The 18,498-nt window shown below is 55.7% G+C and overlaps 1 protein-coding gene across 1 annotated transcript; it reads right to left on the bottom strand.

Annotated features, from left to right (window-relative positions):
• Positions 1-3,641: 3,641 nt before the first annotated feature.
• On the bottom strand, positions 3,642-17,850 carry LOC102442141 (potassium voltage-gated channel subfamily KQT member 3-like; the record flags this gene model as incomplete). Its single annotated transcript, XM_023749115.1, has 8 exons — positions 3,642-3,736; positions 5,079-5,174; positions 5,750-5,860; positions 6,901-7,056; positions 10,200-10,372; positions 11,559-11,685; positions 13,294-13,384; positions 17,711-17,850. Coding segments are annotated over 8 exons (989 nt in total), but the record flags the coding sequence as incomplete, so codon positions are not given.
• Positions 17,851-18,498: the final 648 nt, after the last annotated feature.

The following is an 18,498-nucleotide window of genomic DNA, read 5'->3' as shown; positions in this document are numbered from 1 at the left end:
CACTCATAGAATATAGAGTCTGCCTATCCATCATCCACCCACCCACTTTTTCTGTAAGCTTCAAAATGCCTCTCTCTGGCCTTCATTAACCCAGTGCACTGTGATTTTTGGCATGGACGTTCCAGTTTGGCTGAATTCTGTTCATGCCGGTACAGAAAAGGCTCCTAAGGTAGACTGAGTAACTTGCAGTATCAACACTTGCATGATTTAAAACCCTGTTGGTCCTGAGAGAAGGAGGGGAAAGAGCATCCCGCTGGGAGTCCTGAGACCTGGCTGTGTCACCCCCGGAGCTCACAGGCCCTGTAACTTGGGGTGAGCCTGCCCCCCCGGGAGGCTCGGCTTCTGTAAAAGCACCCCTCTGAGGTGTCTCCCCGCTCTGCCTCTGCAGTTCCCTAGCAGATGTCCCCTGAGCCTCCTCGGCAGTATCCCCCAGCGCCCCCTACAGCCCAAACTGGGTCCAGGAAAGAAACGCGCATCCTTTGAAAACAGGCACAAAGAAGGCGGCATTGCTTATGTTGGGAGCTCAGTGCTGTCTGTAAGGGTCTCTTTAAGGTGGGGTGACAGAGGGGATAGGGCACCATGGACCCCGTTCGGAAGGACGGACCCAGTTTCCCACAGACCACTGTCCCCAAGTGGTTCCCCTACAAGTTGGTCCAGGGCCCTGCCACCTCCTCTGCCCCGCTCCTGCCAGCTGCAGAAGGACGCGGTTGAGCTGAACGTCTAGGAGACTGAGCACAAGGTCCCCAAGCAGTCTGTCCACATAATAGAGCAAACACATATCTAAGCTGACGTTGGCAGGGACGGTCCTGCTTCACAGCCTCGAGCAGGTCCAGGCTCCCTGCTTCATGGCATCTTCCCTAGAGGGAGCCAGAGGGAGGGACAGAGGAGGCTCACAGCCTCACCAGGGCGCCCACAGCTGTGGGGCCACGAATTCCAGTCCTGACTCCCTTTTCAAAGAGCCACTCGGGGGCCCCGGGAGCAAAGGAAGCGACACATAATGAAGTACCATGGTCTTCGTGTTCAGACCGGAGTTTGAATTTTGGTCTGTCACTCAGTGAGCCGGGTGACCCAGAGGGAGTGAGCCCCCATTTCCTCAATTTAAACGTGAGGCTAGGGGGTTGCACTGTGGTGGGGAGGACCCACTGAGAGAGCGGGTGCGGGACTCCCGGCACCGAATCCACCTCGAGGACAAACTCAGCAAGTGGCGCGGCTGTTATCACCAGGAAGGTGTCCTGGAGTAAATTAACATGAAACTGGGACAGGGAATAGTGGTTCCCAAACTCTCTCCGTGACCAGCATGGCCGCCCAGGGGCCCTACACCACACAGAGCTGGGCCCTCTGTCGGGACACAGCAGTGGAAAAGAAATTCACAATCAGAAACGTACCTGGCTGCTGCCTCCAGCTGTTCTTTCCTATAAGGCGAGGAGGGAGAGAGAAATAGAGCATGAATTATACAGAACCCTCGCCCCAAAATGTCCCCCCAGCTTCCCTTTGATGAAGGCAGAGGGAGAGAGAGGAACTCCAGGGCGAGGCGGTGAGTCTGGAGGGGACTCACTGAATGAGATGGGCGTCTCCAGCTAGACCCCAGGCCCCTGCTGCTCTGCCCCAGGCCCTGTGCTGGGCTCAGGGCATCTGTCTAGTGATGGGGACAGACCAGGGAACCAGGAATGTCGTCATTTAGCAGCTACACACCCATCACTCTGTCACCACCATCATCACCATAGTCGACATCATCATGGCAAATATTACTGAGCAATAATTAACAGGCAGAGACCATTACAAGTGCTTTTTATGGATCAACATATACCAACCCTATGGAGTAAGTATTATCATGCCCATTTTCCTGATGAGAAAACTGAGGCACAGGGAGTTTATGGGAATTGCTCGAGGTCTCACAGTTAGGAAGCAGCAGAGTCAGGACTCAAACCCAGGCCACCTGGCTCGGTGCCCATACTACTAACCACGAGGCCGCGTGTGCTCTGCACACATTTGTGACTCTGAGCCTTCACTCAGGCTCTGCGGGGAACTCCCTGCCTCTTTCCCCTGCCTGGGATAGTCACGCTCATCCTTAGCTTTCCAGCAGAAAAGGGCCCCCCTTTTTTTGTGTATTTCTTATCCAACTCCCCAGGGTTTACACTGAGCTAATCTCGCAGGTAGGATTGTATTCAGATCGCACGGTGTCAGAATTACATGGTAGCCCATGAACGGCTTGGGGCCAGAGCCTCGGTATTTTTAGCTCCAAAATCTGAGCACCCCACACCCTGGCCCGAGGTGCGTGCACAGTAAACACTGAGGGAATAATTGGCCTATCGCTGGGAGGGGGGAGGGGAGAAGTGGGGAGAGAAGAGGCATCGTGGTAGCAGAGTACAGGGACAGCTGGAGAGTTAGGAATTTCTAGTTCATGGTCAGCTCAACATCTGGTTCCAGTCTGGCCTTGGGCTGGCCACACAGCCTCTGGCCCATTTCCCCTCCTGAAGCACGAGGACAGAGGGACAGGGTGAGGGAGTGGGCTGAGGGAAGACAGGAGGAGGAGGACTGGGGAGCAGTGTTAAAGAATGAGGGGCATCCCTTCCCATCCTTTCTCCTCCCAGACCATGAGCTCAGGCCTTCTCCATCATCACACTCCCCACTACCCCTCCCCAGCCCTCGACCCTGACTCACCTCTCCCCAAGATCTGCCCCATGGTCTCACCTCCAAACACACCACCTCTTACACCTGGCCCCACCCACCGGCTTCCCTTCTGTGCCAATGATGACAATGAAGGGTCCTGCTGATGATGGCCAATCCTCCGCCTGTGATTCGGAGCCCATGCCCTCCACCCTGCTCTCTCCTCTAGTCCTCCCTCCCCACTGTGCCCACCTTTACCCGCTCTACCAGGCCCTTCCCATTTCCATGGCAACGTGCCTTACACTTGAGAACCTCTCACTCATTTTGGAGGGCGCCTGTGAGGATTCACTGAAACCTGAACTTGGAGGTCTGGACCGTAGTGCACATCTAATAAACACTAATTTCTCCCGCCCTTTCCCAGGTGCTGGCCATGGAAAGGGTTTTTATTTTTTCCCTTCCTTTCCTCTCCCCTTCTGAGAACACAAAATGACATCTTGGGGTCCCCTGAGGGTCCCTCCTGCAGCTTCTTCCACCTGGCTGTTCTCAGCATCCTGAGTGGCAGCAGGTGCAGGCCATGTGGGGTAGGGGGAGCATGCATTGCCAGGGTGGCCCCTCACACTGGCTCCCCACTTCCTCAGCCACTGATCCCACTCAAACATTGATACGACCTTCCCTTATCAGCCACTCAACATTGGCACCCTGAGTCATCTGGGGTTTCTTTAAAAATGATTCCTGCCCGGCTGGCGTGGCTCAGTGGTTGAGCGTCAACCTATGAACCAGGAGATCACAATTTGATTCAGAGTCAGGGTACATGCCTGGGTTGTGGGCTCCATCCCCAGTATGGAGTGTACAGGAGGCAGCCGATCAATATTGATGCCTGAGTCCCCTCCGGGGGAGTCTGATTAATCACCCTGGTCCCTGGGAGTTTTTAAGCTCCCTGTGATTCTAATGTGTGCCCATGGGCACCAATGCAGACCCATGGGAGGGGCAGCTGGCCACGCCTGAGCGGTCCAGATGGGTCACCCACCACTTGCCTGAAGAACGGAAAAGAGACGACTGACTCATAGAACCTCCACGTGGCCACCAGGTCGATCCTGTTGGGGTTGGTAGCATAGTACCGCCAGGCAGCCTGCGGGGAGAAGAGACCGACCTGGTGTCACCTGACTGCTCACATGGTCCCCAGCCTTAGCGCACGGCTCATGCCCTTGGAGGGAGAGACTCTCAAATCCATAGGAAGACAAATATTGTCCTTGGTGCCACTTCTGGGTGCAGGAGACAGCGGAGAGGGGGTTTGAGGCTAATGTGCTAGAATTACTGGATACTGGGATGGTGTGGGGTTGGGGGGTCATGGTGTCCACTCCTGGAGACTGGGGCTGGCCTGGAAACGACAGTGTGTAGGGTAGCATCTAGGACCATCCCATATCACACCCACGGAGATACTACCCAGACACAAGCCACGAGTGGGTGGCCATTCAGTCCCATGCGGCCGCAGCCAGGACTCTCCACTCTCCTGTTCTCTGTGCTCCCCACGGCCAGGAGGCCAGGAAGCACGAAGTCCCTCTGACGTGATGGGAGCATTCCTGCCTTTGCCACCACCTCTCACCATCGTCCCGGCCTCCAGCCCAGGGCGGGGCGTGCTGGCCATGGAGAGCCGGCAGGCAGCCAGCCAGCAGCACTGACGCAGGATGCGTGGCAGTGGAACACAGCGTGAGTTTCAGTCCCCGTGTAAGGCCTCTCTTCCTCTCTGGCTTATGGGCTCCGGAGCCGAGCCGTGGCAGAGGTGAGGCCACACCTCCTTGCAGCGACTGGCTCAGCTCCTGGATGCCAGGCTGACTTCCTGGTGGGCCCCCCAGTCAAGACTGGGGTGGGGGGTAGAAAGACCCAAATTCTCCACTGCAGCTTAGTTAGTAAAACAGCAGATGGACCCGGCCGGTGTGACTCAGTGGCTGAGTGTTGACCCAGGCACCAAGTGGTCACCAGTTGGATTCCCAGTCGGAGCCATGCCCAGGTTTCAGGCTCAATACCCAGTGGGGGGCGTGCAGGAGGCAGCCGATTGATGTCTCTCTCTCACTGATGTTTCTCTCTCTCTTTCTCTCTCAAATTCATAAAAACATATTTTAAAAAAACACAGCAGATGGTTGGTCTGAGTCCTGAGATGGTCTATTTCCTGATTGGCTTAGAACCCGGAAGGAAGAGGGATAGGACTGTCACTAAGCACCCTCCGAGCCCGGCCATACAGACAACCACAGAAACACCACAGCCACCCATGTGCAAGCTGGTCCTGGGTTGGGTCTCAGGCCAAGAGCATGCCCACTCCTGTACAAGCACACACACACACACGTAAACATGCCCACATACATGCACATGCCACCACATGTGCACATGTATGTTCACACACCCATATGTGTTCACACATGCACCAGGCATGCACACAGATTTAATCCCATCCAGCTCACCCGCAGCAGACAGACCTGAATGAGCTCAGCAGCCGGCTTCCTCCTTTTCTCAAAGTGCTTCTGCCGGTGCTGCTCCTGCACCTTGAGCGCCAGCCCGGACCCCAGGATGCCCTGGAGGGAAAGTCAGGCTCGGAGTCAGCCCCCGCCCTGCCATGCTCCTGGGAACCCACCCCACTCCCGGCCGCAGTGACAACACTGAGTGCTGGGGAGAAGGGGAGGAGGCCGCTGGGTGAAATGGAGCCTTGCAGTCTGGGAGGCCTGCCTCTGCCAGCTTAGTGGCGCTCTGCCCGCCACTTCTGCCACTCGGCCACTTCCTGACTCTGCCACTTTTCAGCCGCGAGGCCCTGAGCAAGTCTGTTATCTGTGTGGCTCAGTTTTTCCGCAGACATGGAGCTGAGCAATCCCAGGACAGGCTCGGAGATGCCTCCAGGGTTATGCCAGAGGAGGGAGCGACTGAGCAGTCTGAAGATGGCAGCGGGACACTGGGTCGTGGAGGAGGACTCACTTCCGGCAAAGGGACCAGCACAGCGTGTGGCGGAGAGCCGACACCACGCTGCAGGGATGGCTAGTGAGTGGGCAGCGCTGGAGGTCATGGCGTGAAAGGACGGAAGGTGAGGTGACATGCAGAGCGGGGCCAGGCGGGGAGGGTCCTGCGTGTGCACTCGGGCGCACACTGAGGTACTCACGGCCGGCAGGGCAAAGAAGGAGACGCCGATGAGGGAGAAGGTGGCTGCGATCAGACGGCCTTCCCACGTCTTGGGGGTCTTGTCTCCGTAGCCAATGGTGGCCAGTGTGATCTGAAGAGAGAGGGGCTCAGACGTGGGGCTCCCAGGGAGAGGGAAACCAGGGGTGTATCCCTGAGCTCCCCCCATCATATCAGCCTCTGTACTGACTTGGGGGCGGGGGGCTGTGACCATTTAGAATGAGATCCCATAGGAGAAAAGCTACCAAGTATCAAGGAACTTACATGGGGCCCTTGAGGGCACACCTGCCCTGAGTTAAGGATTTCCTACCTATAGTCGACGACTCACAAATGTTTCAGTAACTGCAAACATGTTTGTGCATGTACCTACGTGTATTTGTGTGATTTTGTGTATAGCCACGTTACCGAGTATGTGTGCTTGTGAGTGCATTTACATGTATTGTGGACACAGGTGTGCGTGTCCAATGTCTGCTATGTGCTGTGCACTCCTGTGTGTGATCACATGTATTAACGTGAACACATGTACTTGTGAACCCAGGAGGCAAGAGAGCAAAGCTGATAAGAGCTTGGCCTCCGCAGCCCAACAGCCGGAGTTCAAATCCCAGGTCAACCACTGACTGGCTCAGGGTCTGCCTTGAATCAGTTCCTTACCTGCTTCATGCCTCAGTTTCCCCGTTTATAAAGGGTCCAATAAGAGTTGTTTGAGTTTAAACTGTGTTGATAAAGGTGACGTACCTAAAGCAACGCTCTGGAGCAAGTACGCCTTTGGCAGGTGCCACCTTGTGCCACGTGTCCCTGTGGGTGTGGGGCTGAGTCGCTAGGTGTGTCTGAAGGCCTGTGTCACCGTGTGTGTTTGTACACGTGTGGCTTGGTTGTTAACAGCCTACAACTAACGAGGTAAGGGCCCTAGTGACCCTGGGACCAGACTGCTGCGAGGCCTGACTTCTTATAAACACGATGGAAAGCCTGCTTGTTCAAAGCGTGCAGCCTGTGAGGGGTCGCCCAGGGGCAGGACGGGAAATGGAGGTGGTCTCGCTCTCACTGTGACTGCAGAGTGCAGCCGCCCATCTCGCCCTGTGGATAACAGGCCATCCCCATGGTGGGGGGGAAGGGGGTTTGCAAGGGGTGACTCACCAGGCCCCACCAAAGGGCGTCTGCATAGGTCTCAAACTCCTCTTTCATCTCTTCTCCCTGCGCATCCACCTCCGGCACGTCTTTCTCCACCAGGTAGACAAGAAACGAAGAAAGGATGAGGGTCAGGAAGCCGATGTACCAGGCGGTGATGAGCTCCTGGAGAGAGCAGAGGACAAGGGAAGAGGACCCTGGGGGCCGTGGGGTGGGTGCTGGAGGTGGAGTCCAGCTCTGCCAGCTCTGTGACCCTGGGCAAGTTATTCACCGTCTCTGGCCCTCACCTCCCATCACTGTGAAGTGGGGCCAGTGACATGGTCATTATTTCCAGCATGAACACCGTGAGTGCCTGGCTGTAGGTGGAGGGGAAGATTTCCACCACTGGGGGGAGGACCCCGACATCACAGCTCTGAGGCTTCAGGGGCACGCGGGACTGCTGCCTCGGAGACAAGGCTTGGAACTCAGGAGACCAATTCCACGCAGGACTGGGCAGAATAAAGCTCGTTCCACTGGAAACTGACACGGGGCGGGGGGGCAGCTAGTGTGCACAGTGGCAGAGCTGTGGACAGGCCCAGCCTGCCACCAAGTGCCTGTGTGACCCTGGGCACAGGACCCTCCTCCCAGCCTCGTTTCCCCGAGTTTTACAATGAAAGACTGGACCACAGAGTTCCAGAAAGTGCCACCTGCATTACTGGGGGAATGCAGAGGCAGTTTTCATGTGAGTCACCTACTGATTGAAACCATATTAAAAATGAGCATAAATGACACCTAAAACCTATTATGTCATGCATGTTATCACATGACAGACTAGGACACATGAGTAAGTAAACCAGAGAAAGGTACTACAAAAAAAGTTAAGGAAGCGTAAGGATGGTGCAGAGCTATGGCAAAGATGGGCGTCACTGGAGTTCAAACACCCGACCGGACAATCCCGAAGGCTCGCTCTCCCTCATTCTATTCCAACTTCAAGGTGCAGCTCGGTAGCCTGGGTGGGGAGAAAGTCAAGGTTATGGACGCACACGATCTGGAGATTAGGTCTGTCACCCCCGCTGAGTTGTCAGAGAACAAAGTTGTTCGTATCAATATCCGTCATCTGTCTGACCACAGGCTGCCGGTCAGCGGGCCTGCGGGTCACTGGGCTCTCGCTGACAGCTCGCTTCCTGCCTCCATCGGGCCTTTGCCGACCCTGGTTGTGCTGCCTGAACAGCCCTTCTCCACGGGACCAACCAGAGCTTGGCGCCAGCTGCAGACTCATGTCCCCTCCACTGTGAACTTCCCCCATATCTGCTCCCCAAACTAGAGAGCGGGTTTATCTCTAGTTCCTTTATGTCTTGGCTATTTTCTTTCTTTCTTTTCTTTTTTTGTTAATCCTCACTGGAGGATGTTTTTCCATTAATTTTTAGGGAGAGTAGAAGAGAGAGGGAAAGACAGAAACATCGATGTGAGAGAAACACATCGATTGGTTGCCTCCAGCACGAACCCTGACCAGGGCCCGGGCCGGTCGGGAACCTACAACCCAGGTATGTGCCCCTGACCGGAACTGAAACTGAGACCCTTTGGTCTGCAGGCTGACACTCCATCCACTGAGCCAAACCGGCTGGGGCTGCCTTTGCTATTTTCCAAGCAGACTCGTCTGAATGTCTAACACTTCATGATGCACAGTGCACACGTGTGAGTGCACGCCACAGAGAGAGAGGTTCTTTTAGACGGTGCACGCGATCCAGCCAGCCGCTCCCCTCTCCAGGGTCTGCCCTGCAGGGGGCTCGAGTGGGGAAGCAGGAACTGGCCCTCCCTCCCTGGGCTCCTGTGTGAGCACCAGCCTCCGGCCTCGCTGTGTGCAGTTCCAGCGTTCCTGCATGTTTTCATATGCTCTGACCCCCAGATGTGAGTCAGAAGTTTCATCTGATGCTTAACCAAACACACATCCTATGCCCAGAAAAACTAGCTGCGGGTTATTAAGAGGCAGTATAATGGTTATGGGCGAGGAGCAAAAATGTGTCCCAGTCCTGTGCTTTGTGGCCATTTAAAAGGCTATTCAGGGTAATCCTGCCTGGACGCGGTTTTCACCAGCAGCTCCGAGGCAGAGCCTGTGGATGCTCCCGGCGCTGTGGCTCCTGCACCTGCCCGAGCCCCTGCGGTCGGTGGTGGCTGAGGGGTGGGGTCTAGCCAATGTGGGGAGTGAGGGGCGGAGGGCCATTCTGCAGGGTGCTCCAGGCCCCTCTTCCCTCCGCTCAGTGACTCAAGGCTCATTTTTAGGAGCGATGGGGCCCTCCAGGCCACATCAGAGCTGTGTGTGCGAGAAGGTGACAACATTTTTTGCGCCAGGCCTCGGACACTCTCAGGTCCTTGGTTCTGGGAGCAGATCCTAGCCTCTCCTGGCCCTACGAAGTCTAACTCTGTGGGACATGGGCCTGGAGCCCTCATCACCTGGTTCCCCTGGACAACTCCCTCCTCGGGGTCCTGGCTCTGCTTCCTCCTGCCCGGGCCTCTGAAGGGCTTCCCTGCCTGAGCGAGGCACACGGTTCTCCTGCACTCTCCAGGGAACCGCTAAGGTTTGGACTAATGAAGCACCTCGGCTCCAGGCACAGGCTCTGCCTGCCTCAGTTTCCACCCCTGCTCAGGTACAGGGCACTCTGGGAGGGGATCAGACTAAGCCCCGTGGTCCTAGCTGCCGGTCTCGCTCGGAGAGGTGAGCTCCACCATGCCCAGCAGCAAACCACTGAACCTGCGCTGAAGCCAGGCTGCCCGGTGTGCGTCCCAGGGCATGACCTTGGGCAGCTACTTCCTCCTTCCGCATCTGCTTCCCTGTCCGTGTGATGGGAAACAATCGTGCCCGACTCCCGGCTGAGCCGATCCCGGGTCGGCACCGACCAATAGCAGCTGAACTTTTTCCACATGCTGGGCGTGTGCTGGGTGCTTGGCACCCGAGGTGACTGCAGTGCCCATCAATCTGCGTGACTCAGAGCCTTCTCCTCCCCCGACGCTACCTTGCCTTAGCTCAGGTCTCCCTCTCCACAGCCCAGAGGCAGAGGCCTGAGGAGCCCTGCCTGAGAAATGAGGAAACTGCGGTCAAACGGGGTTGAATGACAGGTCGTTTGTATCTGGTGGAGCTGAGCCGAGCCCAGGTCTACCTGCTTCAGTTCCCCGTAGCCCACCTGCTTCTGCCCCTCCTCCCTGCTCCTTCTCCTTGTCATCACCAGTGGTGGCAGAATACCCTCTCCGGGGATACCCTACTGGAGGGCATGCCCTGGAAGGCCTCGCGGGTGAGAGCCCACGTGGCCTCGTGGCCTCTCCGTGGCACCTACTTTGCTGTGGGCACAGATGGCCGAGCCCAGGAGCTTCCAGGTGCCGCCCCTGCGGTCCATCCGCAGCATGCGCAGGATCTGCAGGAAGCGCAGGCTCCGCAGCGACGTGGCCAGGACATTGCCCTGGTTGCCCACGGCGACCACGGGCACAGAGGCAATCAGCACGAAGATGTCTGGGAGAGAGCACAGACAAAGGGCCGGTGACCAGAGCTGTCCGGGCTACAATGAAGCCACCACAGGCCCTGTCTGCCGGCACAGGCGAGTGCCAAGCCCTGCCTGTGAAATCGTGAATCAACCACACGTGGGAAGTGGAATCAGTCTCCCGGGACAGAACATGGGACATACTAGAAAGGTGTAGTTGAAGCCACATTTTCCTGACAAAAGGAGAATCTACTGGAATGGAGAGGAGGAACAGAATGGCTGAACTCAAAATATCTGGAGAGAGTCAGAGGAGTTAAGATGAATAAACTCCTTGATAGGGAGTGAGCGCCCACGACTGGAAGTATGCAAGCAGTCTGCGTGACCAGCTGAAGGCTGCTGTGAAGGGGACTGAAACATTAGACAGGAGGGCATGTGGACCAAAGGCCTTTGGCTGGCCCTTCCGCGCTGACGTTCTATAATTCTGACACTTTAACCATCCCTGGGATTCTATGTTCTACGTCCCCTAGCCATCACTGTGGGCAGACTTTGTCTTGTCACGCTATGATTTTAGTAGGATGTTCAGATGGGACATATGGGTCTATGCTGCACCAGGAGGGGAGAATGACAGCTCCCACCTTCTCTGCTATCAGAATGCCTGCACCCGAATGAAGGGCCCAGGGACACCTCCTCAGAGCCACTCTTGGGTCAAGACAGAGCAACATGGTGGTGGTGGGGGGCGGGGGCATAGGTGCTAGGTTCATCCAGACCTGTGTGTTAGGATGGAATATACTGTGTGACTGGAACATGACTCAGCTCTGTGAGCCTCAGTCCCCACCTCTGGAAAATGGGCACAACAGGGTCCGATAGAAACAATTCTCAGCTTGCAGTGGTGTCTCTCCTCCCACCCCACCCCCATCAGTCCAGATATGCAGGGATGACTGGGTGCTACGATCTAGGGACCGAGATGCTCAACAGCCTGCAAGGGGCTGGCTCCTTCCAAGTCCAAATGCCAAGAGTGCCCCCACGCCCAGGAAGAATCACTGCTCTGTGGAATCATGAGGAGGAGGCACAGAGGGAGATTCAGCAGCAGGAGGAGCTTATAGAGGTGTTGGGGGGGGGGCAGGCAGGGCAGGCTGGGCTGGCCTCAGCAGAGCCCAGGCATCCCCAGGAGAAGAGTGTGGGAAGGGGACTTGGCCGGTGGCTCAGGGGTGGGCTTACCCAACATGCACAGGGGCTTCCTGGCAAACTTCAGCCGCCCCCGCCAGCCTTTGTAGCGGCAGCAGCAGCCAGCGGCCCAGATCCTCAGAGCAAACTCGGCTCCAAAGACGAAAATCGCGAACGTTTCCTGTGTTGAAGAAATAAGCGGAGACACGGATTGACCAGGGCCCAGGCCTCGGGAACCCGCGGTGGCTGTAGCGGTCGCTGCTCTGTGGTGGAGGGGAGAGAACGGGTCCTCCCCGCCGCTGGACAGCTCCTGCCTTCATTCCCTTGGGCTCAGGGTCCCGAACACTCAGGCTTGCAAAGCGATTACTTGTTCTTTTTTCTTTTTAAAAAATATTTTCATTGATTTCAGAGAGAAAGGGAGAGGGAAGAAGAGAAACATTATCAACTGCCTCCTACACACCCCCTACTGGGGATCGAGGCTGCAACCCGGGCATATGCCCTGACTGGAAATCGAACCAGCGACCTCTTGGTTCATAGGTCGAAGCTCAACCACTGAGCCATGCCTGCCAGGCCTTTTTCTATATTTCTGCTCCAATGGATTGTTTTTTTAAATTCCTCTAATGTGTTCAATGCCCCTAATAAGTGCAGTTGTTTTGAAAAGAGAGGGCCTTGGTTTTGCTAACTGTGCCAGTGTCACTGGGCCTGCTCCTGGGCCAGGCACCAGCCAGACAGGGTTCCGTAATATTATCTTCATTTTACACTTTGAAAAACCAAGGCAAGGAATAGGGAGGCATATTTCTCAAGGCTACGCAGTAGCAAAGAAAGCAGCCCAGGCTAGGAACCTGGCTTGGAGCCCATGCCGTAAGCCCCATGCCACCTCCTGGGTCACTGGGTGGGCCCCGTCCCTCCTGCACCTCCCTTTGATCAGATAGAACAACTTTGCCTCCCTCTCTCTTTGGTGGGCTCCGGGGGCCCTGGGGAGCGGCTGCTCCATGGTGACCCCAGAAACCTAGTCCCTGGAATGAGCCGGTCGCCCAGGATCCACCCGCTCAGGTCTCAGCTCGGGGTGCGTGGATCGTAAACACCTGTTCTCAGAAGGAATCTATGGCCTCGGAGCCAAGGATGGCAAGTGAGTGCCAGGCAAAGCTGCTCTTTTGTGAACCCTAATTGGGGGACTGGCACCCGCTCCCGGAAGAGTGGGCTGAGTCCGCATCCAGTAAGGGTGTGGTCACCCCAAGGGCCAGGGTCCTCCTGGGGCCTCTGCCCGGAGCAGAGGAGGCTGCTCCCAGCCCGTCGGCATGGCTGCCCACCTGCTATTTGCACGTCTTTCAGGCCAGGACGTGAGGAAGGCCCCTCTCTCTGTACCACACCCTGATGGGGAAAACAGGAAGAGGCCGTGGGGGAGGTGAGCTTATGCGGGAATGGGGTTTAGTACTTGGCCTTGAGCGGAGTTAGAGACCCTCAGGCCTTAGGAAGGAAAGCAGAGGCAGGGTTCGGAATGGACTATGCCTCTGTGCTAACTTCAGGGGACTGGGAGCTGTAGCTTAGAATGTAATTGTGCATTGGTTATATCTGATCTAGAATAACAAATGGCACTCCCCACTCCACCCGTGCCCCTGGTAGAACTGACCATGTGATCCGGGCACTGCTTTCTCATGGGCCTGGGCTTGGCCAGAGACCCCAGGAAGCCCAAACCAACTGGGTACAACTGCACCCAAGGGCAGCCTCCTGGCCTTGGCCATGAAAATCCAACCAGAAACGCAGCACTGTGGTGGGTCGGTGATCTCACCAGCAGCAGAAGCCAGTCCCCCGAGACGGTCTCGTACTCCTTGAACGTGGTCAGCACGGCCAGGATCAAGCAGCCCAGGACGATCAGGAACCTGGGAGGGAAAAAAGACGGAGTCTGAGGCAGCGCCGAGTCCCGGCTGCTCCGAGGCTGGATGGGGAAAGGTGACAGACAGTGGGATGGGCGCCACAACCTCCATCGGGCATGGGCATGTGTCGTGATATTCCGTTTAACCTCGTAACAAACTGTAAGGCAGGTAAGGTTAATATTCCAGTTAAAGAAGGCAAGGCTGTGCATACTCCTGCTTTACCAGCTCGTTAAAGGCATCGGTTAGTTAGCTGGAACTTGCATTAGATCACCTGGTCCCAACCCTGGGGGCTGCAGAACCCCCGGAAGACCAAAGGTCTTCACACGCTTTAGTAAACCATCAGGAATGTGAATACATGAATGACAAGTCCTGCTCGTACAGGACTATGATGTTAAAATGTGTGAAAAAGTTCTCAGGGTAAGGAAAACACAAACTCCTTCCGAAACGTGGTCCATCCCGCAAAGACCTCGATCACCACGTCTTAGTAAGTTTCCTTTTTGTTTGTTTTGCCTTTTACAGCCAGTAGGTGCTCAAGGAAATAACCTCTTTCCACTGGGGATCTTCAGAATCACTTGTGAGATTGCCAAGTGTTCTTCCTGCTAGAACAGGAGCCACCACACTGCGTGAGGCAGGACGCCATCCCAACACCTGGCCCCAGAGTCCCTCTCGGGTGGGACCCCTTTCGTCTAGTGAAACCGTGTATGGAGCCAGACAAGGTGGAAGTTGCAACCCTAAAGACACAGACTGCTAACCTCCTCAGCAACACAAATGAAGAAACTGGAGGAGGGCCCTGGCTGGGTAGCTCAGTGGGTTAGAGTGTTGTCCCGATACGCCAAGGTTGCAGGTTCGATACCTGTTCAGGGCACACACAAGGAGCAACCAATGACTGTATAAATAAGTGGAACAACAAATCAATGTTTCTCTCTCAAATCAATAAAATTTGCTTTTAAAAAAAAGAAACTGGAGGTGGGAGTTGGTCTTCAGGGCTGGGAATGATGACAGAGAGGACACACCTCACCGCGTGCTGAAGGGTTTTTAAGAACAAGAACATTTAAAATGTTAGGTTTGTGGCCCTGCAACGCAACCCATCAACCACAGCCTGTGGGAGTGGCTTTGTCTTGAGTTAGCATTGGACATGGAGCTGCAGCCTGTGGCTGGGGAGAGAGAAGCGCTCGGCGTCCCACAGCTGACCTCATTCAGAGAGATCCTACCTACACTCCGTATCCAGAGTGTATGTAACCCTTGGGGAGATCCACGAGGTGTGTGCGGTGGGCCTGCCCCAAGGCTGCTCCCAGTGAGTCATGCCCTGGCATACGCACCCTCCGTGGGTGCAGGCGGCACTTTTGACTTGCTTCTAACAACAGACCAAGGCAAAGATGATGGGATGTCACTCCCTCAATTAGGTTTTGTTATGCAGCAAAGGCAATGAGGTAGACGCGCCTGTGACGATTTTCTTTTATGTAAGACTCGATCTTAGCAGGATGGAGCGAGCGAGTTTCCTGCTGGCCTTGGCGTGAGCTATGCTGTGAACGGGCTGGAGAGCGACAAGGCAAGAAACGGTGGTGGCTTCTAGGACCCGAGAGAAGCCCCCAGCTGACAGCCAGCAAGTAAGTGAGACCCACAACCAGGTGAGCTTGGAGAACCCCCAAGCTGTACAAAGGAACGTCACCCAGCCCCAAACTGCTCTGTGAGACCCCAAGCCCAGGACTCGGTGAAGCTGTGCCCAGACTCCCAACCTATGGGAACCACAAGACAATAATGTGTGTTGCTTATAAGCCACTAGCTGTTACGCAGCCATAGAAAACTAACAGTGTGGAATGGGAGTCTGTGCCACATGCATCCAGTGTCTACAGAGCAGGGTAAACGCCCCCCCCCGCCCCCGCCCATTCATCAGCTTGTGTCTGGGCTGCGCATGTGTGTTTGGTCTCTGAGACTCCACTCCCTGAGGGCGGACACTGTCTGGTTTCTCCCTGAACCCCAGTGACTGTCTCAGAGTCTGGCACTTATTATGAACCCGTGAGTGTTTGGAGAATGGATAGAAATGACTTCAGAGATGAGCAACTGCCCTGCTGTTGGAATCAAAGGCAAAGGATATAAGGTGGTTCTGGAGAGACAAGGCAGAGGGGATGGGAAGGGCTCTGTAGGCCAAGGGAAGGGTATGGACTTGATTCAGCAGAAGATCTTTAAATATACATAGCTCCACGTCCACACCCATATCATCTACCTCTGTACCTTATCTTTACATCGCTGTCTGTGTTATCGGAAACATCGGACCTGCGGGCCGTGTAAGGTCCAAGAAATCATTTGGTCTGGTAAGGCATTAGGGGTGAGTTCATTAAATGTTTGACCAAATACAGCCGGCTAATTTTTAAAAAACATATTTTTCTTGACTTCAGAGAGGAAGGGAGAGGAGAGCGAGATAGAAACATCAATGATGAGAGAGAACCATTGATCGGCTGCCTCCTGCACTTCCCACACTGGGGATCGAGCCCGCAAGCCGGGCATATGCCCTGACCGGGAATCAAATCATGACCTCCTGGTTCATAGGTGGACGCTCAACCACTGAGCCACACCAGCCGGGCCAGCAGGCTAATTTTTAAGTTGATAATTTTGCATGGTCTGCAAATGATGTTGTAAATATCCAAATGGCCTTGGGCAGAAGAAACATTTCCCACTCCTAATCTATATCGACAAAGTCTGCCCCAGACAAGGACAGTGCCGGGAAGCTATTGACATGGGTGGATGAGAGAGGGTGAGGGCTGACTGGCGAGATGACAAGGGTCCCATGAGAGTGAACGAGGGTCTCGGAGGTCTTGGCAGGATCTGTGACGAATGGGGCGCAGAGGCTGAGCAAGAGGAGCAGCTGTGAGGTCTCGGGGGTGGGTGACAGGGTGGACAAGTGCTGGTCACTGACATCAGGAGCATGCGCACAGAGCCGGCAGGACTGAAAGAAGAACCACGCGGTGGACCTGCCGAGTTTGAGGCCAAGTGGAAAGAGCCAGCAGGCTGCCCGAAGTTCAAGTCTAAAGCTTAGGGCAGTGGTCGGGCCTGGGGACCTCAATCCCTTCCCCGCTAATAGTCTGGGACCACAGAGCCAGCAGAGCCTTAACCAATCACCAAAGCGCAGGTTCAGCCGGTTCCCATCGGAGGGAGGGAGCAGAGCCAGGCTTTGGCCAGCGGGGGGCAGCAAACGCCAGGCCCCAGGCCAAGCTTCGCATTTCCTTGCCCATCAAGAAGGAAAAGCACCAGTCACCTCAGGGAGTCGCTTTCTGAGATTTTGAGAACAATAATTTATTTATAAAGCAAAACGCATGCAGGAAGTTCCTGCACCTGAGAAGAGGAAACGCTTTTTGGCCTCTTGCAGATTTCAATTTACTCTTTACATTGAACTTGATGCCGGGGTGGAAGCCGGGTTTGCGTGGCTGGACAGTCCTCCCTTCTCCTGTCCTGACTCTCTCCTCTCCGTGCCTCCCCAAGGATGCTTCTCCTCCTCTGACATGGCGGTTTCCGTCTCTGTGGTTCACCCCACTTTTATGTGCACCCCCTAACTTCTTTTCCACTCCTCTCCCCCTTCCTCTCTCCTCTCTCCCCCTTCCTCTCTCCTCACTCCTTGCCCAGTCCTTCCTCCCCACCCTCCCTCACCCCCTCCCACTCCCCAGGACCTGCAGGAGTGTGCAGGGGCTTGTGGGCGGAGTCCTGGGCAGAGCCAACAGCTGCCTTCTGTCTGCAAGGTTGGCTCTCTTTGCAAATGAGCCAGTCAGGGTCAAGGGTCTCAGACATGCCCTTACAGCAGACACTGTCAGTCTCCTACATGCTTCCAGCCTACTCCTCTGCCCTCGTCCACCCAGGCCGGGGTGGGGTGGGGGAGGGGGGAGACAGGGTGGGAGGAAACCAACACAGGAAGCGGCTCTGTAGCTGCTCTTGGTATCTCAAGTGGAAGGTCCGGGGCAGAGACAAGAAACAGAGCTGCCAAACCTGTTTGAATGGGGATGTGTGCAATCTCTCCCTAGCCAGGCGAAGGCAGGCTGAACCCCCTAACAGAGCAGGTGTTGCTGACGTCATCCTTAGCCCACTGTCCTGATCCTCAGGCACCACCACTGGTCTTTGGTCTTAAGCAGGAGACAGAAGCTACGGCTCCCCATCCGAAATGCCCCAGAGGTAAAGCACCCACTGTGTGCCGGGGATCTCCCTATTCCCTGAGTCAGCCCGAGGGCTTCTGGGAATCACAGTGCACAGCCCAAGGGACTGGCTGACGAAGTTCACAGCTCACAGCTCACATCTACCTCTTCCCAGGCCTCAGTGTCTGTCTGTGACATGAGGGGACTGAGTTACATGATCCGAAAGGCCGTCGGGGCACTTCCTGCAGGTTCAGGCTTCCGGGGCCGGAGAGAAGGCCCGAAAGAGCTTTCCAAGACAAACAGGCTGGAGTTTCCTTCTCGGCTGTCACCCACCACCGGGGCCTGTTTCCTCACCTGTAAAGGGGAACGACAGTGGCTCCTAATTCAGGGCTGTGGTGAGAAGTAAACGAGACGGACAATGCTCAGACTCTACCGCCGGCCTGGTGCAGCTCACAGGTCAGTATCTGCTAGCGATGACCTGCCAGCAACCGCAGGAGTGAATTTTAGCTCCAGTGGGTCAGGCCGATGACTAAGTCCCATGTGGTTGAAGGAACGTGTTGCCATTCCATCAGACGTGGGTTCCTTATTCAGAATGGGCAGATCAACTAAGAACTGGATGAGGCCCTAGCTGGATGCTCAGTCCCATGATGCACTGCACCAGCTACACCAGTCTGAGTCCCGTTTGGCTACTTCTGCAGGGCTGCTTGTCACTGTCCTCGGATCCATCCAGCCTCCAAAAGAAGACCATCGTTATGTCTGGGCGGCGTGGGAAAGGTGAAGGCCTCTGCCAGGGTTACCAGCCTCTCCAGACCCACTACTCTGTTCCATGCCTCTGACCTCCTCCACACTAGCAAGAGCCTCAGCTGAAATACACAACAGTCCCATTAACACTGCAGCCAGCACCCCCCCCTCCCGACCCAGCACCCCTGTCTTGATCGGACACTTCCAGACAGAGATGAGGCTATTGAAGCTCTGGCAGGTCACATTCTCTTCTCCCCGAGA

This window comes from Myotis lucifugus, unplaced genomic scaffold (genome assembly GCF_000147115.1).
Source record: "Myotis lucifugus unplaced genomic scaffold, Myoluc2.0 scaffold_2935, whole genome shotgun sequence".
NCBI classification, from domain to species: domain Eukaryota; kingdom Metazoa; phylum Chordata; class Mammalia; order Chiroptera; family Vespertilionidae; genus Myotis; species Myotis lucifugus.
The sequence above is the reverse complement of the archived record's forward strand: the minus strand, read 5'-3'. Positions and strand labels throughout refer to the sequence as shown.